Source organism: Herpailurus yagouaroundi, unplaced genomic scaffold (assembly GCF_014898765.1).
Source record: "Herpailurus yagouaroundi ecotype Mexico unplaced genomic scaffold, PumYag 28, whole genome shotgun sequence".
NCBI lineage: Eukaryota > Metazoa > Chordata > Mammalia > Carnivora > Felidae > Herpailurus > Herpailurus yagouaroundi.
Window position 1 is genome coordinate 6,684,277 of NW_024412376.1, and position 25,269 is coordinate 6,709,545.

Below are 25,269 nucleotides of genomic sequence, written 5' to 3' on the forward strand. Positions count from 1 at the left end.
AGTCTTGCACAACTTCTCCCTCTCACTGGCCCCCTCTCCTTTGCACTGCTCCTGACAACTCGGAACAGAATTCCACTCCACTGAGTCATGCTCCGTGCTCTGGCTAGCTGGGCGCACGGCAGGTGCATACTTGGAGGACTTGCTGCCCGAAGAGAGGAGTGTGTCTGTCCTGGCTGGCGAGGGTTGGCCCCCGTTGATTCTAAGGTCCCTCCCAGTGTGAGGCTCCCCAAGGAGCTTCCTCCCAGCTGACCCATATTACCACAGAGATGTGCTGGGCATGGGGGCTGAGGGCAGCCCCCCCGATGCGCTCCAGGGCACCCACAATGCCGCTGCAGGCCTTGTCTTCACGCTGGGCCAGCCACAGCAGGTGCTCGTCTACCAGCATCAGGTTGCTGGCCATGTCCACCATCACCTCCACCAGCTGGCGGGGGGCAGGGAGTCACTGAGGGCAGGAGTTGGGTTTGGGGCCCAGGGGCGGGGACACAAGAGGCTTGAGCAAGGGACAGGGTGGTTTCCAGGGGCCCCAGAGGCCGGGTTGAATCTCACCTCTTTGATCTGGTCGACATAACCCAAAAATTTTTGGATCATCTGAGCCACATAGACAACATCCATCATGTCCGAGAAGCTGGCCGCCTCAGCTGTGTACACCCGCAGCTGGTGGGCCAGGGTCAGCGCGTTGGAGGCGTTGATGGGCATCTGGGAGAATTGAGGGGAGAAAGGAGACCGTCCAGTTCTGCTCCTTCTCCCCGAGAACTGCCCCTAGGGGGCCCCCTTGTCTGTGCTGATGCTCAGGGTGCCGGTGCCTGGGGAGAGGGGTCTAGCCCACCAGCTGGGTCTAATCGAGACAGGAGGCACAAGGAAGGAATGAACTCAGGACTCGAGGCTGTCCACTCCGAACACCACTGGCATAAGGACAATGGGACGACCTCACGCTGTCCTTGTTTTCCCCCTTAAGGCTGTCCTTGCTGTGTTTGGGACTAAAGATGCTCGGGGTGGCCCTGGGAGGGGGTGGTCTGAATTGCCTGGAAGAAGAAAATCGAGAGAACAAGAGCCCCTCACCGCGCACGCCCACGGACAGGAGGGGCGGCGGAGTGGCCGTGAGGGGGCCTCTGGGCCCCGTGGGGCCAGCGGGCTTCTCTCCTTCCCGTTTCCCGACCCAGAGCAGACGGGATGCCCCCTGCCCCTCTCCTCTCCTGGCCTCACCAGCACAAAGGTGTAGAGCACGCGGGTGATGTCGTTGGTGTACAGACAGTGGGAGTAGTCCCCGGGCTCCCAGCGGCCAGCTCGGTCACACCGGCGGGAGGCTCGGGTGCCCGGGGCACCCCCGCTCAGGGGCACTGAGGTGAAGGGGTACTGTAGGCAGGACTGGTAGGCTGTGATGCCGGCCAGGGTTCGAGGCCACCTGGGGGTAGAAGCAGGAGGCTGCTGTTGCCCCAGGCTCTTCCTTCCCTCAGAGCAAGGGTCCCTCCCCTGCCCTCGAGAACCTAGATTCTCGGGCCCCTTGGGACCTGGGGGAGGGCTTCAGAAGCGAGAGTTTGGACTGGCCTTCCAGGGGCTCCCGAGCCCCACCTTCTCTCTCTGTGTGTGTTCAGAGTCGGAGCCCTGAGTTCAAGTCACTTAGCCTTGGCGCCCCTGAGTATTCTCAGCTGTACAACAGCGAGAACAGACCCGTCCTCGCTAACTGAGGGGGCCATTGGGATATTACGGCATGTTTGTTGTGCGAGAGTTCTGTGTACTGTTAATGTAAGGAAGCAAACCAAAGAAACAAAAAAATCCACCCAAACTTCCTGTTCTGCACAGCACATCTCAGATGGGGAGTTCATACCAAAAGACAAGGGCTCTGTCAATACAGCAGCGGGACAGTGGCACTTGGAGCTGGACGACAAAAGTGCTGTCTGCATCTCAGAGCAGATGGGGAGACCCTGCTCACCGGTGTTGTCAGACGCAGGAGCGGGGGTGGGGGCTGGGAGGGGGGGTCCTCTGGGGCAGCAGAGGCGACCGCACCTGAAGTCCCCGCGGTTGTTGGCCACTCGCTCAGCCGGGCAGTAGGAGGCCGAGGTCTCCAGCACCACAATCTCCACCTTCTTGCTGGCGTTGCCCTGGGCCGTGGACACCGAGCACTCCCACTCCCCTGACGCCCACACGCCGATGTGAGACACGGTCAGCTCACTGCAGGCGGGCAGGGGGAGGGCCGGCTTGGTGAGGTGCTCCAGGTGGCCGCGCCACTCTCTCTGAGTGCCCCGGCCTCGTCCACCCGAGTCACCCTGGCCTAAGTGTGCAGGGCTTGAGCTTCGGGGTTCTTTTTCCTTTAACTGAGTGAGGGATACAAGTACATACTCCCATCGGCCTTAAGATATTGTTTTCCTGGGCTTCAATTTCCCTGTGTGTATCAGGGAGATAATAATACCTCTCTCACAAGTCTATTGGAGAGATTAAGTCTGATAATAGAGCTTTTACATTGTAAAGGCACTAAAGAAAAGTCAGATGTGATCCTTTTTTTTTTTTTCTATCAGGCATTTAATCTGTATTCCCCTATCCAGACCGTGAGTCCTGGATTTCCAGGCACACACACAAGCACACTCTTAACGCCCATGAATGTACTCCCAAGGACATCTGGGCACAGGGCGTTGGGCGGGCGGGGGATGGGTACTGTGGCAGCAGGGCCTGTACCTGGTGATGAAGGTGCAGTCATGGATGAGGCTCTCGGCCAGGAGGATGCCCGCCTGCTCGTCACCCTCCAGGGGGGCCCGGTTGTGGTACCAGCGGATGCGGGTGTCTTCGCCCAGGTAGCTGGCAGAGCACTGGAAGGGCAGTCGGTCACCCTGGAAGACCACTTGGCGCAGGGACGGGATGAGGTGGTGCGTGTGCAGCTCCAGGGCCCCTTCTGTGGGGGGGACACCAGGGCAGTGAGGCCCGCGTGCAGCAGCGTGCGAGATGCCGGGGGCAGGGGCGTGGTGTGTAGAGCCAGGAGTGGAGCTGCACTGGAGCCCACTCTGGCTGGGGAAAAAGGGGCAGGAGAAAGCCTCTGGAGATAAGAGCACAAGGAGGGGGCGGGCGGGTTTGGGGCAAGCAAAGAAAAGGGCTCCTGTGGCAGCACATTTGTCATCCCAGGAGGTGGGACCGGATGCAAACACAAAGCAGCAGCCCCAAAGAAAGTTTAGGAACAGCTGATGGAGAAGGACGCCCAGGGGGATCTGAGGGAGAGGATGCCCTGGAGAATGAGAGGCAGGGGGAGCCTCGAGCCATTGGGGCCCTTCAGGAGCACATCTGCGCCAAGGGTGCAGGGTGAGGGCGTGCTTACCGCAGCGCAGCTGGGCCTCCTGGAGGCCGCCCAGGGCCTGGGCGTGGAGGGCACCGGGGTAGGCACAGAGCGTGTGCTCCGACAGCTGCAGGGAGCGATTCCGGGCCCAGGATAGCAGCCAGCGCAGGCGGCAGTCGCAGGTCAGGTACTCAGTGCCGAGATCCCTGCAGAATGGGTAGAGGGGCCACAGAGTAGAGCGGAGGGGGCGTGGGCTCAGGGGGTGGGGTTGGAGGCCTGGGAGGGAGACTGAGGCTGGGAAGGGCACATTTGGGTATGCGTTTGCCACCACCAGCCTGGCGATGGTGGGAAGGCAGGTATGATGCTTTCAGCCATTGCCTGTCCTGCCTATGCATAAGGCTGGCCACGGTGGTCATGATACTTGCATGTGTCCTTCCTGGGCAGAGAAAGGAAGCAGAGGTCTGAGTCCTTGGGCTGGAAATAGATACTCACACAACCTTAAGGGCTGGCAGCTCATCAAAGACCCCAGGTTGCAGACTGGAGAAGATGTTTCCAGATATGTTTCTGCAGGGGGGCAGGGAACAGTGAGCCCGGATCTCAGGGTCTCCCTGAGCCAGAGAAGGGAGGAGTGGGTGAAGGGAACACAGGGGACTCTGAGGGTCTGGTGCTGCCCTCCCTCCTCCCAGGCCCGTCCTCCCCACTAACTGCCCCTCACTTACAGTCGGAGAAGCCTGGGGAGGCCCTGGAAGGTCTCAGAGGTGAGACAGCCAATCCGGTTGTTGGATAGATCTCTAGAGAGACACACACACAGCCTCAGCAAGCTGGCCACGTAGCAGCACGTGGATCCACTCGTGGGGGACACAAGTGTGTGGCCGGGGCTCGTGTGGGGAGTAGGATGAACAAGGAGATGGGCTTGAGGTGTCTCCTCCATCAGCGCCCCCCGCCCCAGCAATACAGCGTGTTGGGGACAGGGGCGCTGTGAGTGGAGAAACGAGAAGGGACCCAGGGGACCGTCCCCAGGGCTAGGGGAGCAGGACATGCCACTTACAAGCGCTTCAGCTCTCCCAGGCCCAGGAAGGCCCCGGGATGCACCGTGCTGATGACATTGTTCCTCAGGTCCCTGTGGGAGGCAAGTGGGAGTACTCACACCTCTGCCTGTCTGGGCCACATGCTCTCCTGGGGTGGAGAAGCTTCACTTTTACCAGACAAGAACTAGATTTCCTTCTAAATCTCCTCAGTGCTGGTTGGGAGGCTGGATGAAGGATCCCACCCCTTAGACGCATCTCCGCGGCCCACCCCAGCTACTGTCAAGGGGTGCTGGTCAGAAGGGTGTCAGGAAGCGTATGGAAGCCAAGAGACGGGGTGGGGCCACCTGGGACACAGAAGCAGCACGTGGTGGAAGCAAGGAGGGGAGCCGGCACTGAACTGGGAGCCGGGAGCCCTTGCTCCAGGTCGCTCCAATCCGAGCTACCCAGGATCGCACAGGGGCTGCTGTGTGCACCACTTGAAAATGGATGTGAAAGTCTTTTGTAAATTGCTATCCAAAGGTAAGATCTCCTGGAGTGTGGCACTGGGGGAGGTATTTTCATAGCCATCCTGTCCATGTTGATCTCTCCATTTGACAGGTGTGGAAATGGGTCAAGCAGCTGATGACCGCCTGGGTGCTGACCTGGGTCTCTGATTCCAGGGCACAACCATTACCGTCCTCCTCCTCCCCCACCCCCCGCCCCGCCCAGTGATCCCTCATTCTTCAGGTGAGGAAGGCAAGGCTGAGGGGGTAAAGGTTTGTCCACCTGCCTTCTCCCCATGGTCTCCTAGGAGCCCACAGTACTGAGGGAAAGTGGCAAGGGAAACACCATCTCTGGGCTGAGCCCGAGCAGGTCCAGACAGAAGAAGGTGGTGCACCTGCCCTCCAGGGGTTCACGGGGGCCAAAGGCCACCCACCGGGAGGAGCAAATTGTCTGTCCCAGAGTCTGGTTGCTCAAGCTCAACCACACAGCCACACTCCAACCCTCCCTCCCTTTTATCACCTCCCCCAGTGGTGGCAGGGTAGAGCTGAAGGGGCAGTTCCTGCCCACTGGGGACCCACCAGTGCCTACCTGGTCCCAGCTCAAAACCTGGCAGACTGGCAGCTATCTGGGACCACTGAGGACCAAAGTGAGCACTGGCCCACTGGCTGCATCCCATCCTCTGCTTCCTGGGCACAGCCACTGGTGTCTAGACCACCAGCTGGCCACTCACCCAACTACTCAAGGACTACTCCAGCACGCGCGCAGCCTCACGGAGTAATGCGCCAGGAAACTTCCCTGCTCAGCCAGACTGCCTCCCCTCCTGGGACCGTGGGCTGGGGGCTGCTGCCTCCTTGTTTGCTCCCTTCATTCCATGGTGCTCTCTGTGCATTCCCACCCCACCCCAGGCATCTAGGTAGATTATGAGGCAGAGGGCAAGGGTGGGGGATTCCTGGAGTAATCAACCTGTCAAAAGGGCCTGTGCAAGAAGGTGGAGATTGACAGAGATATCTGGGGCCAGCCTGCTTTCCAAGGCCCACCACCCTCCAGCCCAGAATGACACAGGGTGCACTTGGCCCTGCCTGCCAAAGTCTCAGGGACATCTGTGGATTATGGGCACGAGGGGGTTAACTAGCCGCTCCCAGCTCTGGGAGAGGAAATGGGTGTCCAGGATGGAGGGGGGGGGTGCCATCCCACCAGGGGGCCTGTTTTCGCACAGACAGTCCCAGCTGGGGACAAAAACACCCAGAGAGAGAGAGAGAGAAAGAGGAGAAATAAAACACGCTGCTTAGTCCCGCCCATGGCCAAGGGTCCTCATACCGGAGCTCCCTCTCATACCGAGGACGTGGCCTCCATAACCCCGTGTCCCTTGAGAAAGAAGGGAAAGTCAGCAGAAGGGGCCAGCTTCCTCAAGAAGGGATGGCTTCCATACCCAGGCATGCTGGTAGTGCCCCAGCGGGGACTGTGCAAGTATGCAGACCCTAGATGCTCGCACAGCATGGACACTGGAGAGGGACAGGAAAGGTGCCCCGCCTGGCCTGGGTTGCCCTTCCTGCCCGGCACCCCCCTTTTGGCTCCTTACTCTCACAGCACCCCCTCCAGTGCTGTTCCAGCATGTGCCCCCTGGCCCCTGTTGGGGTCTGGCCATTCTCAGGGCTCTGCCTCCCACCCCCACGCGGGGGACGGGCAGAGGGAAACACATTCCTCATTGTGTCACTTCCCTTCATGGGCTGCCAAGGGGCTGAGGCCGCAGCCCCCCGCCCCTTCCCTCTCTGCTCACTGTGTTTATTCTCATTTCCTCCCCGGCCCCCCTTGAGAACCCCCACCCCGCCTGCCCCACTGATGCTCTGCAGATGGGAGCAAGGCGGCCACTGGGGCCCCAGCCCCTTCCTGCCCTGGGTTTCCTGCAGCCCGGAACCATGGGTGGGGGGGGGGCGGCGCTGGGAGGGGAGCTTCCCCCTGGGCGCTGGCACTCCTTTTCCCTTGCCTCACACCCACAGAGTGGCTTTAGGGGTGACCAAGGCAGCCCTTCCATTCCAGAGCCCAGGCAGGCCAGGCCTGAGTCTTCTCCTGAGGAGCATAGGCCGGAGGCTGCTCACTGATGGGGCTGATGGGGTCATGGACCCTAAGGCAGGGGAAGTGTGGCTCTGGGGCTGTACCCTCTCTAGCAGCAGGAGGAAATACTATCATAGAACTTGGATTTTTTTTTTTTTTTTTTTTTTGGACCAGCAAGGTCCCTATAGGTTGGTGCTTCTCGCTTTAGCACATCATTTTGAAAATCTGATGATGGCTACGGACTCCTGCTTCAGAAAAATGCACTACACCCAACACTGTATGATTTCTGAGGGCTTGTGGCACCCAGGTTACAACCCCCTGTTCGGGATTGTCTAAATCCGATCCCTTCATTTCTTAGCTGAGGTCACGAGGATGAACAGATGTTTCTGTGATGTGGAATCTCTCACTTTCTCCTTGCTTCCACAGAGCCCAGGTCTTGTAGGTTGGGAAAGTTGCAGTGTATGAATGGAGCCTCCCCTCCCCACCACCCCTCGCCCAACCCAGAGCAGGCTACCTTGACTCTAGGCAAACCCTTCTCCCTGTACCTGGGCCAATTTGGAGGAGAAGGACCCGATGGCAGAAGTCAGGCATGGGGGGCGGGGGTGGGATTCCTGAGAGCAAAACATACCCTCTACCCTTGGGAAAGCTGGAGCTCAGGAAGCTGAGTGTGTAAGAATGAGTGTGTGAGCATCAGCAATAAAGGGGCAGATTGGTAAAGTGGACTTCATAAAAACTTAAAACTCTTCCTCTCTAAAGGACATCATCAAGAAAGTGAAGGACAACCCAGGGAATGAGAGAAAATCTGTATCTGATAAGGACCTTCTATCTAGAATATATAAATATATAAATGAGAGAAAATATATCTGATAAGAACCTTTATCTAAAATATATAAAGGACTTTTCCAACTCAATAATGAAACAACAAACCTGCTGGAAAAAAAAAATGGGCAAAGGATTTGCATAGACATTTCTCCAAGGAGGAGGAGGCAGAAATGACCAAATAATGCATGGAAAGATGGTCAGCACCATTAGTCATTAGGGAAATGCAAAGAAAAACCACTACGAGCTCTCACCTCACATGCACTGAGATGACTACAATACAAAAAACAGGCAACAGCAAGTGTTGACGAGGGTGTGGAAAGACTAGAACCCTTATGCATTATTGGTGGCAGTGTAAAATGGTGCAAGCCGCTGTGAAAACCAGTTTGGCAGAGAAACTACAGAACCCAGGTGCATATCCAAGAGAAGTTCACAGAAACCTGAACGCAAATGGTCGCAGCAGCATTATTCATAAGACGGCCCAAAGTGGGAACATCCCAAGTGTCCATCAACTGATAATGCATTTGTGCTACATTCACACAACAGAATATTAGGCCATAAAAAGGAATGAACTGCTGATATATGCTATAATATGGATAAACCTTGAACACATTAGGCTAAGTGGAAGAAGCCAGCTATAAGAGATTACACATGACATGATTCCATTGATAGGGAATGTCCAGAATAGGCACATCTATAGAGGCAGAAAGCAGACGAGCGGTTGCTTCGGGCTAGGAAATAGCAGGAGGAATGGGGAGTGGCTGCTCATGATTCAAGGTTGCTTTTTGGAGACGATGAAAATGCTCTAAAGTGAGGTCGTGGTGACTGCACGACTGTGTAAATATGCTACAAAGCATCGGATGCACACTTGCAGTGGGTGGACTTCACGGCATGTTAATTACACCTCCCTAAAGCTGTTAAAGAGCCGGTGTGCGCGACAGAGCGTGCACGTGTGCGCGGGAGCGCGTACCGCGTTTGGACAGGGTTGGGGCGGCCCCAAGTTGGCTCCCTCTGGCCCCCACAGACCTCCCTGCCTGTGGGTTTAGAAACCAAATTATAGGTTCGGAGGCCGCAGAGCAGCTTTCCCCGGGCCCTCCAGGACTTCCAGGGTTCATTGGAAAGTGGGGGCTGGCCTCCCCCCCGCGCTCCGCCCCGCAGGTATGGGGGCTGTCTAGGGGAGGGCAGGGAGAGGATCCGGCTGGAGGAAACCTAGATGGTCTGGGGCTCTTCTTGTCTCTTAGGTCATCCAAGAGACAAGGTATTTACTGAACATGTACACTATGCCAGGCATCGGTGCTACAACAGCAAGCAAGAGGGCTGTCCCCGAACCCGTAAGCCTCCCTTCCCAGCCCTCAGCGGCTCCCAAGTCGGCAGCTTCTCTTCTGCATTCCTCCCCAGTGTGAGTGGGGATGGGAAGGGGAAGAAGGCGGGGCCAGGCGGCCTTGCTCTTGGCCCCGCCCACAGATTAATGGAAACCACCTGGCGGGTGAGCAGCGCTCCACCCCCAGGTCCCCCCCACCCCCCATTCCTTGCCATCGTTCCCATGAGCATCTGCTTCTAATGAGTGCCCGGCACTGCTGCATACCAGCCCCCGGGGCTCATTAATCTCATTAGGCAATGACAAATCATCCTGGGGCTGACCAGGCTCCCCTCACCAGGCCCTCTCCTCCAGGCATGCACAAGCCTCTGCGGGCTTGTGTCCACACACAGCCACTGACTCGCCTGCACGCCCAGGCTCTCTCCCTTGACCTCTTCTGGGGGCTGCCTGTCCTGTGGCCCACTTGGTCCCCGTTTGGGGGGCTTCTCACTGTGACCGTGGCACCCTCGGAGCCCTGGAAGGTCTTCTGGTGGCCTGCTCTCTGTTGAATGCGTGTGGTGGGGGATGTGGGCAGAGATGCGAGGGACCAGAGGAACCGGCCATCCGTGAGTATTTCTGGCGCCCACGTTTCAGCTACCTGACCGTCCACCCAAGGCTGGGGCGCTCTGGGCAGATCCTATGCAACGAGGGGCTGCCGACATAACATCTTGCAATTTCACACTCTTCCGAGAAGGGAACAGAGTGGCCATTTACTGACAGCCCTTGCTGTCCCCACAACAGCCTGTCCAGGAGTCCCACACCGCCCTTTTCCAGGGGAGAAACCCGAGGCTTGGACAGGCACCCGGAAAGTAAATGGTAGAGGCAGGATGCAATCCCAGACCTCGCTTACTCCAGAGTGGAGTTCTATGCCCTTCAAGACCTCCCCACCCCAGAAGTCTTTCCTCCGCAACGGACAGGCTCCTCCATGCCGAGGGGAGCTGGGACACAGAGGGGAGGGCTCAGAGACAGGGTTTCTCACACCCATCTGGACGACTCTGTACACTCCTTGGCCATGAACGGCTCTGCTGGACCCTGTTTCAGGTTTTCTTGGCCGACAGAGCCCCACAAAGGGTGTCCCCCATCTCTCCTCTCACCCCAGGTGCTCTCTGGAGCACCTGTCCTCTCCTGAGATCATCTCAGGCACGTTCCCACTTGGCGCTCTCTCTGTACTCCTCCCAGCCTCAAGGTCCTGCTATGCATTAACCAGGCCTACTCCCCCCATACGCTTATACTTAACCAATTTTCAAAGGCCAGAGGGGCGCTCAGCACAAGGAGGCAATGATGGCATTTTTTGCAGCCCCGACCTGCCATTTCCATTATTAGGCCAGGCCCCAACCCTCCCACGGGACTTGCTGCTCACAGGCTCTGGGATGTTAGGCTGCCATGGACTCAGCTGCCCAAGCCTGGACGTCTGAGCTTGCCAGCACAGAGAGATCAGTGTTTCCTGGCACCGACTGCATGCCAGGCCACAGCATCTCATTTGTGATGAATAGGCCCACAGTCTAGGGGTCATCTGGTCCACTGGTTCCCAACCCCGGATGAGCATGAGAATCGTCTGCATACCTTGTAAAAAATTCCCAGGCCCCTTCCAACCTGATGCATTAGCATCTCTGGGAGTGGGGCAAGGATCTCTCCCCATCCCTGGGATAGTGGGACACTGGTTTTTGATGACTAAGTTTTATGTGTTCACGTGGCCAGGCTACGGCACCTTGTAACTTACTCAAACATGAATGGAGGTGTTGCTGTGAAGGTATTTTGTAGATGTGGCTAAAGTCTACAAATCAATTGACTTTAAAGGAGATTACCTTTGGCAATATGGGTGGGCCTCATCCAATCAGTTGAAGGGCTTAAGAGTAGCAAAAAAGTTTCCCGGAGAAGAAATTCCATTTCGAGACTAAAGCATCAACTCCTGCCTGACTTTCCAGCCTGCTGGCCTGCCCTACAGATTCTGGATTTGCCAGCTACCACAATCACACAGACCATTTCCTCAAATTAAATCTTCTTTATAAAGAACTAAAATAAAATAATTTCTTTTTTTATTTTTATTTTTAAAAAAAATTTTTTAACGTTTATTAATTTTTGAGACAGAGAGAGACAGAGCATGAACGGGGGAGGGGCAGAGAGAGAGGGAGACACAGAATCGGAAGCAGGCTCCAGGCTCTGAGCCCTCAGCCCAGAGCCCGACGCGGGGCTCGAACTCACGGACCGAGAGATCGTGACCTGAGCTGAAGTCGGACACTTAACTGACTGAGCCACCCAGGCGCCCCTAAAATAATTTCTTTATACAGATACACACACATACACACACACACACACACACACACACACACACACACACATCTCCTATTGGTTCTATTTCTTCTATTTCTCTGGAGAACCTGACTGATGCAGTGATCAGCTGGGCTGGAGATCCTGGGCTCCTCTGGCCCCTGCACTGCCTTCTATCCTTGAGAAGCATGAACACCTACTGAACACAGCACACCCCTCTGCCCAGAGGCCTCCCCTCTTCTGGAAAGCCTGGCTGCATCATTGGGCGCTTTGATTTTTTTTTCTTTCTCAAGCAGCACCCGTGGGTATCATACACACACACACACACACACACACACACACACCCCAACATCATAAAGTTTAAAATCCATAATGTGCCTTACAAATCACCCTGTCCCCCCTTGTTTTACAGATGAGGAAACTGAGGTCCCAGACCTGGCACCCATGCCTGCATCGCTCTGACTTCATTTCCTACTACCCCCCATTAACATGTCCTTCTTCTTTTTTTTATGTTTATTTTTGAGAGAGAGAAAAAAAAATGATGAGTGGGGGAGGGGCAGAGAGAGAGCAAGACAGAGCGAGACAGAGGATTTGAAGCCAGCTTTGCACTGAGAGCAGAGCCCAATGTGGGGCTCAAACTCACAAACTGAAGTCATGACCTGAGCTGAAGTCAGGCGCTCAACTGACTGAGCCACCCAGGAGCCCCAACATGTCCTTCTTCTGTTTCTCAGACCCACTAGGTACTGTGGATGTAGGGCCTTCCCCTCCAGATTCTTCCCTTCCTTAGGTCTTGGGCTCAGTCACCTTGTCAGCGAGTCCCTCCTTGACCTCGATACATAAAATAGCAGGCTTCCCCTCTGCCATTGCTTTCTCCCCCCTTCACCCTGCATTGGGTTTCTTTGTAGTACTTATCATTTCCTGATATCTTTGTACATTTATTTGCTATTTTCCGGGTCCCATCAGTTGAGGGTAAGTTCCATGAGGGCAGGCACTTGGTTTGCTGTGTTCACGCCCAGTGCCTAGAACAGAGCTCAGCACACAAACAGGGCTCTAGAATGAAGACCTTGGATGATTCCTAACCTCCAAGCAGGGCTCACACTCAGGATTCTGACTTCTCATCTGTCTCCTGCCCCGTGCGTCTGCCACGCCACATGATGTGGCAGTCAGTCATTATTCTTTGACTACTCTCATTTTTCTCTGATGGCTTCCCATGCTTTGAAAGCACCTGCCATGCAGTGACCTGAGTCCGTGGTGCTGTTGGGGGGGGGGGGGTTCAGTGTGGTGGCATGGGTGGGAAGGGAAGGAGGGAAGGACTGTCTTTTTTCTTTATCAGAACGTTTACTCTCATGAGACTGAAGGATGAGAAGCAGGGAGACCCCTGTGGGTCTTTGATAAAGTGAGAGGGTAAAGATGGGAAGACGTCAGTGGGGCCATGGGAGGCTCAGAGCAGCTTTCGCTGGAGCTAAGAAGGGAGAGCAGCTCTGGGCGGTGGTCAGCTCTGGTGGGGGCAGGGCAAAAGGCTGGAGGCAGCTCTAGTTTGTCATCCTCCAAAAGATCCCTGGAAGGAGCACGAGGTTTCCGGCCCCCCAGCCCTCTAAGACCAAGCCTGGGCTGAGTGCAGGAATCCGAGCATCCGCACGCTTAATTGCGTGTGGGAGGTAAAAGCTTTCCCTATTTGTTCGGACCCAAGGAGACTTTTTAATAGCAGCTTGGTGGCAGTCCTTTCTACCTTGTCTGGACCACCCTGCCTGTGAGCTGCAGAGCAGATGGTAGAGGGACCTGGTCACGGAGCTGTGTGCTTGCACAGTCAACATCCTGAGACCCCCTCCCACCCCAGCATGCCTCAGATCGGAGAGAACGTCCTCTGCCTTTCCACTCGGAACGTGGGCTTGCACCTTCTACCCCTACTAGCCCAGCCAGGCCTCTGAGCTTTCCTTATGGCCCTGGGGACTTTGGAGGAGAGGCTTTCCCTTTCCCTGTGAAGTGGGTGGTAATAGAGATGATCTCATAAGATCATGGTCATGGTTAACGATCTAAACTCCATGTCATGTAGATACTGCATCCCAATTGCCCTTGAGTGTTCCAGCCCTCACAGATCAGTGAGGTTCCTCCTTTGGGCATTAGGGAAACCCCAACCTCCTTAATTCTAACACACGTGGCATTGTCGTAGTCTCCACTAGACTATAATCTCTGGCTCTTTGAGAGCAGGCTTCCCCCTGATTCTTCTGTATCCCCCATCACACTGATCCAAGCCTGTCGGGTGAAATGGTACTAGAGGGGCAGGGGCCCTGTTGAAGGATTTAGGAATGCCCAGCAGGGCGGGAGCAGAGGTAGGAGAGAGGGTGCTGAAGGGGCGGAAAGAAGCAAGGATAGGGCTCCAGGAGGGACGGGGGCCCAGATGTCCTGTGGGAGGCAGGACCTAAAGCTGTCATACAGGCTATGGTTCCTGGAGCTGGTCAGCTGAACAGGGAGTGACAGAGGGGCTCATTTGGCAGGTTAAGTAGCTTGCCCTTGACTGAGTCAGGTCCCCAACTCTGTTAGAAAAGTTCTTCCTGGCCAGCGGGGTCCTTGCAGTCCTGGGTCCAAGGCCAGCCTGCCTGGGCCTGTAGGGCAGGACGCAGCTCCAGACCAGGGCAGTGCGGGTGGGGGCCTTCTGGATGTAATCCACTTTCCCACCCTCGGCCCAGGCGCTAGCCCCTTGGGGCTTTGTCTGTTGGTTTGTTTGGCTGGGGGGAGACAAGGAAAGAGGCCCCAGTCACACTAAATCCTCCTCAGCCCTTTATGCTGGGCCCCCAGCTGGATGGGGGAGATGGCATCTGGCCAGCTAAGGGGCTCAGCCCTCACAGCTAATTGCTCATTAAAGAGCGTTAATGAACTTCCCTTAGCCCCATCCTTGCCTAAACCAGCGAGGCTTCCCTACTTCTCGCTGCCGTCACTGGTTGAAGGAGCCGGTCTCTCTCTGTGCCCTTCACCTGGTGGTCAAGTCTCGCGGGTCTGACTCTGGGCCCTGCTTAGCCAGCAGGTCCTAGGGTTGAGAAGTCCCTCGGCACCCAGTGTTCCCCCTCCTGCCTGGACTGACTTTTTGCCCATGACCGTTATCCCCCACCTCCGCCCCACTTTGCCCCAACACTTACAGCTTCTCCAGCAGGGACAGTCCCAGGAAGGATCCATTCCGCAGCCCAGTAATCTTGTTGTTGCTCAAGAGCCTGAAGGAACAGAGAGAACACAGACAGGAGAACGTGCTGTTACAAGCCAGAAAGTGTGGCTGGAGCGGGGATGAGGTTTCACCACTACAACCATGTTGCTTTCTGTGTAAATGGTGCCCCCTTTCTTGTAAATGGTGCAAGACAGGAGCCCCACCCCCTCCAGGAAAGAGCCAGGGAATGGTTCAAGCAGATTGGTTAGCCCGCTGAGCCCCAAATTAGATATTTCGCCTGCCCTGGGTTCCCTGCCATGGCCCGCATCTGACTCAGGACTCTATGTAAGTGGGCTGAACAGGTGTCAAGTTGCAATGGCCCCTTTCCACCTTAGAACCACTGCCCGAGCCACAGCGCCCTCCTCCTGCCCTCCAGGGCTCTTTCTCAGTCTTCAGCCCCATACCCTGAGGAGAGTGGTAGGGGGAATGGTCTGAATTGGGTCAGGGCTCTGGCAGGTGGAACAGGAGGTCCAGTAGGTATGGAGGCAGGTGGGAGGAGCTGCCCATCCTTGGGCAACACTCTGTGAGCCGAGGACTTCACAGGAGGGGACTGTTCCCAGCCCTCGAAGGCCCCCAGCTCAGAGGGACTGCATACCCTTGCCTCCCTAAGCCTGGCTTAGGCCTCGACAGAAAACCGATAGAGCCCTGTGCCTGGTGGAAGCCCGGGCCTTGGCCTTTGCCTCTGCCCACTCTGAGTTCTGTTTATTTATTTGTATTTAGAGGGGGAGGAGAGGGGCCCCAAGCTACTGACTAAACCCACTCTGCCCACCCACTTAGCCTTTCTCTGCCAGACTCCCTCCCTGGGAGGAGGAAGGTCCAGACCAGCCAAAGGGCTCATCCTTTGAGTTAATTGCTTATTAAAATGCTTTAATGAGCCTCTCAGCCCAAACTCTTGCCTGCTCTGGGCTGAAACAAAGGGTTTCACTTCTTTGCTCCTATTGGTGGACATGGAAAGGCCAGAGTTGTAGGTCTGGAATCTTCTCTCGAGTGGGCAGCCTCTGGGATGGACAGTAAAAGAGATCTTGGGGGACGGGGGTGGGGACAAGGCATGCTAGCAGCTGTCAAGAGTTCTGCCCACAAGCTTACTGGAAGTGGGTAGGTGAATATATCAAGACAGGTGTGAGATGGCCCCAGACAGCTGACATTCCAATACTCCACCTTCAAGAGGCTCATGGAGGACAGACAACGGCCAGGATGGAGGCTAGAGTGGAAGGGGGCTCCCTCCCTTCCCTGCTCTCCAGATAGACCCCTCCCACCCTTCTGGTCCCCAACTAAGGGTCCTTTCAACAGTGACACTTCCTAGCAGGGCCTGAATAGTGACTGTGTGAAAGCGTTGCGGGGGAGGGGATGCTGGGTTTCCAAAGGGCTCACACACACACACACACACACACACACACACACACCCTTGACATTTCAAAAAGTACATCACAGTTGTCATTATATGAATAATTAGAACTCACATTGACCCCTTTATTCTCATTTTATGGATTAGGATGATTTTAAAACTTTAAGAAGTTTACTTATTTATTTTGAGAGAGAGAGAGTGAGCAGGGGAGGGGCAGAGAGAGAGGGAGAGAGAGAGAATCCCAAGCAGGCTCTGCACTGTCAGCATAGAGCCTGATGTGGGGCTTGAACGCAGAAACCAAGAGATCATGACCAGAGCTGAAACAAGAGTCAGACACTTAACCAACTGAGCCACCTAGGTGCCCCTGATTGATTAGGATGATTTTAAATCGCATTACACATGGTGGTTATAAATCATAAATAATCTTGTCAGTTCTTAGGGCCTCTAATGGTCTCATTTAGGCCCTGGTGGGGCTACAGGGGCTCCCTCTGTGGTGACGGGCTCTTGATGGTGTGACTTTTAAATCAAAGCCCACCTCGCCTCATCTCTTGTTCATTCCCTTCGTATGCTCAGAGTTTGAGGTTTAGAGGTTGCATTAAATGTCAGAGAAGGTGAGAGAGGACCCCTCGGTGTTTTTAGAAGTGTCAGGAAGAATAGTGGAGAAAGGGCATAGGTTTCAACTCCCCCCCCCCCAACCCCAAGGGTGTCCCCCAGGGACTGCCCCCTCCTTGGGTTTGTGGGGAATGGGATGCTGATAAGGCTGAGGGTACAGGGGAGGGGGAGGAGGAGGGAGAGGGTATGGTAGGAGAGAGAAACAGGGCTGCTGAATTATCACAAGCCTGTTCATGAAGGGGGAAGCCTGAGAACATTATTTCTCAAACTTGAGCAGAGACCTGTTAAAGGGAGGAACAAATATCTTCTTTCCTGAGAATATGTCTGAGGATTCTAGTTTGAGAAATATTGACTTTGGAAATGAAAATCTTACACTATGAAAATACCTTCTAATAATTATCTCAAAATTATCTGCAAAAGAATTTTGTTTAAATATCATTAAACAGAAAATTAAAAAAAAAAAAAGTCCTCCAACTCCCAAATCCCTGAGATTAAAACCTGGGATCCTAATTTGAGAATCCTGTCTAGACAGGTCTAAAGGTGGCGTTGGGGTGCACCCCACATTCTTCAGACTCTTCAGCCCTTAACCTTTGAACACATTTTGCATACCCCAAATTCTTTAACCCAGAGCTGGTCAATAGAAGTATAGTGTGAGCTGCATACATAATTTCAAATGTTCTAATAGCCACATTATTTTTAAGTTTAAAAATTAATTATAATAATATATTTTATTTATTTATTTATTTATTTATTTCAACGTTTATTTATTTTTGGGACAGAGAGAGACAGAGCATGAACGGGGGAGGGGCAGAGAGAGAGGGAGACACAGAATCGGAAACAGGCTCCAGGCTCTGAGCCATCAGCCCAGAGCCCGATGCGGGGCTCGAACTCACGGACCGCGAGATCGTGACCTGGCTGAAGTCGGACGCTTAACCGACTGCGCCACCCAGGCGTCCCTAATAATATATTTTATTTAACTCAAAGTATTAAAATGTTAGCATTTCAACATGCGATCGATATACAAAATTACTAATGAGACGTTTTCCTTTTTTCTGTTTTCGGTAGTCACACTTCGGAATCTGCGAGTATTCTACTGTTCCAGCATATCTCAATTCAGACCAGCCACCTTACAGGTGCTCAGGAACCACATGTGGCTAGTGGCTTAACCCTTATCCAGTTTCCTTGTGGCCAGCACCTCCCCAGGAGGAAGTCTGGGTTGCTTGAGAGATACTGAGGAAATTGTGTGTGGGGGGTGGGGGGGGGGAGTGTGTGGGGGCAGAGCAAAGGATTGGGGACCAGCCCAGAGTCAGGTGAGGATGAGCCTATGGCCCAGAAAAGGACCAACTCATCTCTTGGTGTCCTATCCCTCTCTGGCAGGGCCCCCTCTCTCTGAGGCAGCCCCTGTTGTGCTGGGGAGGTGCGGGGGCGGGGGGGGGGGGTCAGCTGCAGCCCACGCTTCCGGTTTGACTAGCTCGGTGCAAACGCTGTCTTGAAATGAGATACTTTTCTTGTAGCAGAGAACACGTCCCTGATCTCCCCCATACCCACTCTCTATAAGCCATTCATGAAAGCAGGGACACCAGGCAAACAGTGGTTCACCCACCCTTCTCCTCCCATGGGTCTCCTTCTTGCCATATTTCTAGTTCTTGGACAAACTTCAGGCAGATATCTGTATGATCCAAGTCCCCAAATACCCAGAATTGGATCTTTTGGTCTTTGCAACCTAGATGGGGCTGAGGAAATTTTGCTTTGGATCCAGGTTATCCAGAAAATGGCTTCGGCTGTGCTTGTTGGTTCAGTTCTCAGGGGGTGCCCTTTGTGAGTCTGGTGGGGTGGAGAGGGCAGTGATTTGGGACAGAAAGTGCTTGGGTCTTGTCTTGGGCAAGTAGGAAGCTGGCAGTTAGTAGGGGTCGAAGAAGACACGCACAGCCTCTTCCAATGGGAAGAAGAATGTTCCCACCACGCTAGGTTGTCTCAGGGGACAGAAACAGGCCAGGCGGCCCCAGCAATCAGGCAGGGAAGGATCGGGAGCCTTGGCCCATGGTTCCATCCAGCCTCACAGACACAGTGCCAGCTTGGGCCCATCTTAACCGCCCTGCCACCCCTACCGGACAGATACTTCCTCAGCCTGCCCCAACCCCTCGCCCTGCAACAGCACAGGGAGCCTGCCAGGTGGATCTCCTTCCCAACCACGCTAGCCCCGCTGCACGGACCTGTGGCTCACCCAACCCGGCCTCTCCAGCTTTTCTTCCCTCCCTCCCCGTCTACCACTCCGACATCGTCACATAGTCCCAGGAAGGGGGGCCAGTCCCTGGAGTCCCCTGTTCTCTTACCCTAGGGTCTGAAATCTGGCCAAGGAGAGGGGGCACACTGAGTCTATTCCAGAACTCTCTCCCAGCCAGGGTCCTATTTTAGGGAAGAGGAGCAAGCAGTTACCGCTAACGAGGCTGGAGGCCAAGGGAGCGAGTGGCTGGCGTCTACAGAGAGGCCCTGTGGCCTTTGGGCAGCCACAGGAACTCACCAGATCCCAGCCCAACATCAGAGATGACCCCGTAGGGGTCATGTGGGCACCACTCCGTGGGACATGGGGCCAACACATGCCTGAACCAAATTGTTCTATCAGATGCAGGAAGAGTCATACATGTCATACCCCGCTCCTCCACCGGGTGAGGACCACACGTCTGGACACTTGGGGAATCTGTGCTCTCCGGGGAGTCTGAGCCTGGAATTCGGACCATCCTCAAGGCCCTCGGGGCTCAGGAGGACCTGTCTCCAACATCTGTTGCTGGCACCTTGGCAGTGTCTTAGGGACGCCATCAGTGAGGGATCTCAGGCCCACAGCCACTCTGAACGGTCAAGTGGAACCAGACTCCCAGCTCCTTCTGCGGGCACAGTGCCCAAGGCCTCTGAGCACTTCCAGGGCCCACAAAGATGTCTGAAAACGAAAAAATAATCACTGCCTCTGAGATATAAATGCTATAAAAAGCAAAATTGACATTAACAAACCCTTAACTAAATAACAACCAAATGTCCTACTATGTCGATTAGCAGTGATTGTTATGTTCCTCGCAGGCCGTGGGTGCATTTCAGTATGCCTGATATGACAATAGGGTCTCTAAAAGTGACACTGCCTCTGGTCCACAGGCCCTGCCTTGACACATACCCTCAGACGAAAGGCTGCCTTCCTGTGGCTTCCCCTCCTTTCCCTTCTCTTCAGGGCTGCCCTTCATGTCCATGCAGCCTGACTGCAGGGGACTTACATGTTGGAGGAGACATACAGTGCTCCTGAAATTCCCTGCCATCCCCTCCCTTGGCTGGAGGCCTGACTGGAAGGAGACCTAGGTAGGAACTTGCTTCCTCAGGCTGTAGGGGGTTGTGTCTGGATATGGTCTCTGATCTCAGCCTTGAAGCTGAACTGTCCAGGCAAGGGCCTGAGGTCAAGGCTGGGAAAGAAGATAGTCTTGGAATGGCTCCTATGTGTGGGGCCTTCTAGTCTCCTTTTCTCCAACCTACCCTCTGTACAAGGGCACCCTATCCTGGTGGGGAGCAGGCACGACCAAGAAATTGGGGCTGAGATGGGGAGGACTCACTGGAGAAGAGGTGCTACAGGTGCCTGTGGTTGGGTGGTCCGTGTGCCTTGATGGGGGTCTGGGGGCCCCAACACCCTAGCTTGAGCTAGGAATCGAGTCTGCTATAATCATTCACACCTAGGCATTCATTCATTTGTTCTTCAAATCTACACTAACACCCATTGTGGGCTCAGCCCCATGTAACACAATAGCACTACAAACATCAATGAGACACGGCATCTACAATCCTCCATTCATGAAAGGTGGAGGGCCATGTGTCAGACAGGATGCAATGTTTGTGTGTGTGTGTCCCTGGATTTGAAGAAGCTGGGAAGTTACTCCCAGTCCACCTTAAGTGCTTCTCCAAAGGGCCTAAAATCTCAGCCTGGGGTAGGGGTGGGAGGGGGCATGGTTTTGGGTGAAGAAAGTGGATTTCTTTTCAAATGCTTTTCAAAGACAAACCTGAAAGGATCAATTTGTAATCAGTCATTTTTACCCAAGTACAAATTTGTCCTTTAATCTTTCTACCCCTGAAGTTTTCCTTGGGAGCCCTGAGGCCCCGATCCTGTCCTGCTTTTGTGAGCCGGTATCCAGTCTCCATGATGAGACTGTAAGGCCCCTGAGGTCAGAGACCGGGTCTCTCGCCTCCTGGCACTGGCGCCGGGCTGGTCAACAGCAGGCGCTGGCTGAATGAATGGATGGGTATCCGGAGAGGCAGAGCTCCAGGGAATGTGGGGGTGGTGGATGGACAGAGTTCACGCTGAACCCCGGTTTCCTCCTTCCTCCACTCCCCTCCCCCACCCCCGCCGCGCCCCGCCCCCTACCGCTCCGTCTGGGCAGAGCTCACTCCTGACAGCTTGGAGACAGCTCCCATCCCTCTCCGAGCTAAGCTGGCTCCACAGTGTAGCCCTCCTGAGACATCACCCAACCCCACAGGGGTGGCATCGTCCTGAAGCTGTGCGTGGTGCAAGCGAGGGAGAGAAACACCAGGAAGCATACTTTAGACACCACTTTCCCTGGGTCCATCTGATTTCAAATACTCTGTGCAGTGATTCTGTACAGGTCCCCTAAGCACACAGGTATTTGCTAGGCTATTATCTACCCCTTAACCCTGGCTCATGTGTCCGTGTGGAGGAAGTGGATTAGTATATCTCCTCTGCCCTGTCCCTGGGGGGTATGTGGTCTCTGATTTGTCACTATGGGAAGAGGCTGAGAGCAGGAACCCTGGGTCTGGCTCCGAGCTGTGTCATCTTGGGCAGGTCAGCCCCTCTCTGGGGGTTTCTTCTCAGTAAAAGAAGGGTTTGGACAGAAGACTCCCACTCATTATATTTGATGGTTTTTCCCATCCTGAATACTGTGTCTCCTAGAGCCTGAAGTCTGAAGTTTCTGCCTCACCACACGGTTCCCAGCAGGCAAAGAGCCCTGGGTGGGTGGGTGGGGGTGCAGCTCTCGGACCTTCCTTCTCTTTCCAGCTGGGAGATGTCTGGCCCCTCATGGTCAGGCTGTAACTCCCTCCCCAGGCTTCTCTCCACCCCGTTCCCTGCTCCTCTGTGACAGATTGGTTCCCCTGCCCCTCACCTGGCCCCATCCATCTTGCACAGCCCTTTGCTCCCCCATCCCGCCTCTCCCCACTCGAAGGGCTGGAGAAGCTGGGTCCTGGGAGGTTGCCTGACTTTGCTACACTCCACAGTTTCTCTGCTCCCCCCACCCCCATCACCAGTCCTAAAAGCAAAGGAATGTTCTGGAGTTTGGGAAGGATGGGGGCCCGCCAGAGGAGGGAGGAAGGGGAGGAGGCAGCTTTGTCCTGTCAGTGTCTGAGCTCTAAATAGAACAGAGCGGCTGGGCTGGGGGAATGAAAATAAACAGCCCCTCCAAGCAGCCCCTTCCTAGCAGTTACCGGACTTGCCTTCTAGTTCCTCAGCCCAGGGCCATTTCCCTCCCCTCTTCTCCCCTGCTCTCTGTCTGGTCCCAGGGAGGAGTGGGGGGGGGGGGAGGGCTGTCTATACCTTAGAGGGAGTGAGGCGTACTGGTTCAGGCTGTGTGGCTTTGGGGAACTCACCTCCCCTCTCTGGGCTTCGGTGAGGAGAGCCCACTGAATGGAAGGATCAGCTCAGAGGTGGCTGGAACTTTTTCTCCCTCAGGAAAGGGTTCCTATCCCAATGATTCTCATGTGGCATAAACTTGGAAACTCTCTCCCTTTAAAAACATGACCCCCAATTTAAGGGTCAATTTATGGTCAGGTTCAAATTACACTGGTTTGCCTGTGCCCTTGGGGGAAATTCTCAGACTCACCCCCAGGACTGGGGATTGCCCACCACCCCATCCCCCAGCACAGAAGGATGATCCATGGTAGTCAGCAGGAAGGGACCTCCTTGGGGATCAGGAGTAGCTGGGTTCATGCACATGTTCTGAGTAGTTCAGGCCAAATTACCCGTTCTGGGTCCTGGAACCACTGGGATGCTGAATTATAGGGGTTGTCTTTGGAGCTCAGTGCGGTGGCCTCTCCAGTCTCATCGGCGCAATGAGGACTCAACCAGTAAACCCCAGAGGGCTCTGGTCTCCGCCCAGTGCTTGCCCTGAGATGTGAGCAAGGACCCTTACATCTTTCACAAGAGCCCTAAGGGCAAGAGTCCCCAAGACCTCCAGGGAGGGGCTGGCTGCCTCCAGCTTCTCCGGGCAGGTAGTTGGAAAGTCAGGGGGGAACTTGGATTTCTTCTGGGCCCCTGATTTCACACAGGCGGGGTCAGAAGCCCACAGGGGCTTGGTGCAGCTGAGACCCTGCACCAGGAGGGGAAGGTAGTGGGTTGGAGTCTTCTAGCCTCCTCCCACCTTCGGCCCCCAGCCTCTTCCCTCTTTTCTTTCCTTCTTTCTCTCTGCTCTCTCCCCCTCCCCCTCCTCTCCCTCACAAAAGCTCTCTGTACACAGCCACTTCCTCTGGCTGCTGTCTCTGAGCCCAGACCTTATGAGAACCATATGGGGGAAAGAGGGTGGAAGAGAAGGGGGTGGGGAAGCTGTCGAGGGCCCGCCCCTCCAGCCAGCATCTTTCCACTCCCCTCAGGCTCTGCGCACGGGCCGTTGGCACACTTTGCCCCAAACTCCCCCAACTGGATCTTGGTGGCTGGGGTGAGGGGCACTGGGGGGAGGGCCCCGTCCAGAGCTGGGGCTTCAGAGGGAGATCTGTGTTCGAGAACCACTTTCCTGAGACTGGAGCAAGCGCAAGGGCTGTGAAGGGGCCTCCCCCTCCCCCATGCTGCTCCTAAAGACCACCAAACCCACAGCAAAAGGACCCAGCCACCATTAGGTGCGTCTGAATGGCAAATGCCCCTTCTCTTCCATGCGGGTTTTTGACGTGGTGGGCCGCCCCCCGCCCCAGAAACGGGAGGCGAGGCTCGGGTGGCGGCGCGGAGGGGGTGTGTGGGTTCTGGGAGAGTCCGGAGTGACCAGTACCGCGCCTGCCCCCTCCGCACCCAGCCTTGGAATGTTCCCAGGTCAAAAGGGCCAAGGTTCTGCTGGGAAGGAACTGGGTTTTTGAAAGCAGCTTTTGTGTCCGCTGGGTCCCAAATCCAGCCAGGTGAGCACTGAGTCCCTCACCTGAGAGGAATGGAAGGCAGCCCAACCAGCTAATCCTGGCCTCAGTTTGCTCAGCCTGTAAGATGGGAGATGCAGGGCTGGATTTGCTGATCTGCAAGGGCCTTTTCAGTGCAGACGGTCTAGGAATTTATGTGGTGGCTGGAATCCTCTGAGGGGCTGCTCAGATGTCCTGCAAGGTCCTCGCAGGAGATTTCCTTCTGGAGTTATCTGTTATCAGTCCTTTCCTAGAATACCTTGTTACCCCTTCCCCCTCCCTCTCACTCCCAGAGCTGCCAAGCAGAGGGCAGGCCCATCAGCTGCTGCCCAGGAATGGGTGGGGGGTTCACAGGGCTCCTCACATCTCTCCCGGGCTCTCCCCAAAACAAGTCACCCACCACACCCCCCACGAGACCTTCCCCCTTGGGGGAGAGCCATAAAGGCTCCTGCTCCGGACAGGAGCCTCGGTGCCCACGGCTGTCCTGTGGACTGAGCTGAGGGGTGGGACCGATGGATCAGGAAGGGAGCCAAGAGTTCTGCTTTCCTGGAAAACTGTGCATGAAAATCCATTAGAAGGGGAAAGAGCAAAGGGTGGGGAGAGGGGGCACACGGTCTACAAAAACAGAAGGCAGAAGTTAAGATAATAGGGGTGGAGGTGGAAGGGTTTTCAGTGAGGTAAATAGGGCTGTTCATGGAATTGCCTCAGAACTGCCTGCAAGCCCTCTCTGAGCAGAGACAGGAGGCTCCTTGCACACAGGCCCCTGATCTAGCGCTTTCTTTGCCTGAGTAATCCCAGCACTGGTGTCTACCAGGCTTCCCAAGGGGGAGTCCCGGGTCCCTTTGAGCAGGGTGGGGTGTGAGGGGGACTGGAACCTGGTGGCCCATTCTGGAGGGAAACAGGGGAGGAGGGAGGTAAAGCCGTGATGCAATAAAAAAAAAACAAACACAAAAACAAAAAAGCAACAAACATCAGCCTAAGTCCTATTGTTTGTACCAGGTGACAGGCAAAAAGGTGAAAGGAAACAAAAAGAGTAAGGAGGAGGAGTTCGGGAGGGTGTGGAGAAGGTTTCCAAGCTCTTCGCCTCTTGCTTTGCTGTCAGGCTGAAGCCCCTTCCCAGCCCTGTCTCTCTTCTTCCCTCAAGAGGCATGCTGGGAAGGGATGGGTATGGCTGAGCCCTGAGAAGAGAATCCCTGCCCAGCAACCAGGATCAGGATTCTGTGGGGCCTGGAGGGAGAGCCTAAGAAATATGTCCATGGCTGGGATTCAGTCGCACTCTAGGCTGATGGGCCAGTGGGCTCTCAGGGGCTTCTAGGGCCTGCCCTGCCATCACTGTGGGGATGTCCAACCAGGCTCAGGGGCTGTTCCTATGGAAGGTATCTTAAGCCAGCCAGGTCAGTGGCCTGGGACAAAGAAGAGGCCCTTCCTCTGGGAATGGTTTGCCATGGGAAGGTGAGCTAGCAGTCACGTTTGCTGCTGCCCTGTCACAATATATTCTCACCAAGAGTTGGCTGTGCCCACTCACTCACTCCTTGCAGTGGCGTCGGTGGGAATTAGCTATGGCTGGAAAGCATTAGTTACCAAATCATTCTAAGATGTACTGCAAAACCACCTTTTAACGTTTCCCCCCCTCTTTTCTGCCTTCAGTGTGTTAGGATTCCCTAATCCCAACAAGCAGACATACAGAGGGACGGTGTCCCCCATATGTGTGTGAGC

At 55.1% G+C, this 25,269-nt stretch overlaps 1 protein-coding gene across 1 annotated transcript in view; it reads right to left on the bottom strand.

Moving 5' to 3' along the window:
- ADGRA2 (adhesion G protein-coupled receptor A2) overlaps nt 1-25,269 on the bottom strand; it is a 35,150-nt gene that overhangs the window by 8,121 nt on the left and 1,760 nt on the right. The window contains exons 3-12 of the mRNA XM_040490404.1: nt 14,401-14,472; nt 4,308-4,379; nt 3,979-4,050; nt 3,752-3,823; nt 3,302-3,465; nt 2,671-2,884; nt 2,005-2,169; nt 1,204-1,402; nt 547-696; nt 260-421 (exon numbers count right to left, since the gene is read on the bottom strand). Coding sequence (XP_040346338.1) covers nt 260-421; nt 547-696; nt 1,204-1,402; nt 2,005-2,169; nt 2,671-2,884; nt 3,302-3,465; nt 3,752-3,823; nt 3,979-4,050; nt 4,308-4,379; nt 14,401-14,472 — 1,342 coding nt within the window. The remainder of the gene's footprint in view (nt 1-259; nt 422-546; nt 697-1,203; nt 1,403-2,004; nt 2,170-2,670; nt 2,885-3,301; nt 3,466-3,751; nt 3,824-3,978; nt 4,051-4,307; nt 4,380-14,400; nt 14,473-25,269) is intronic.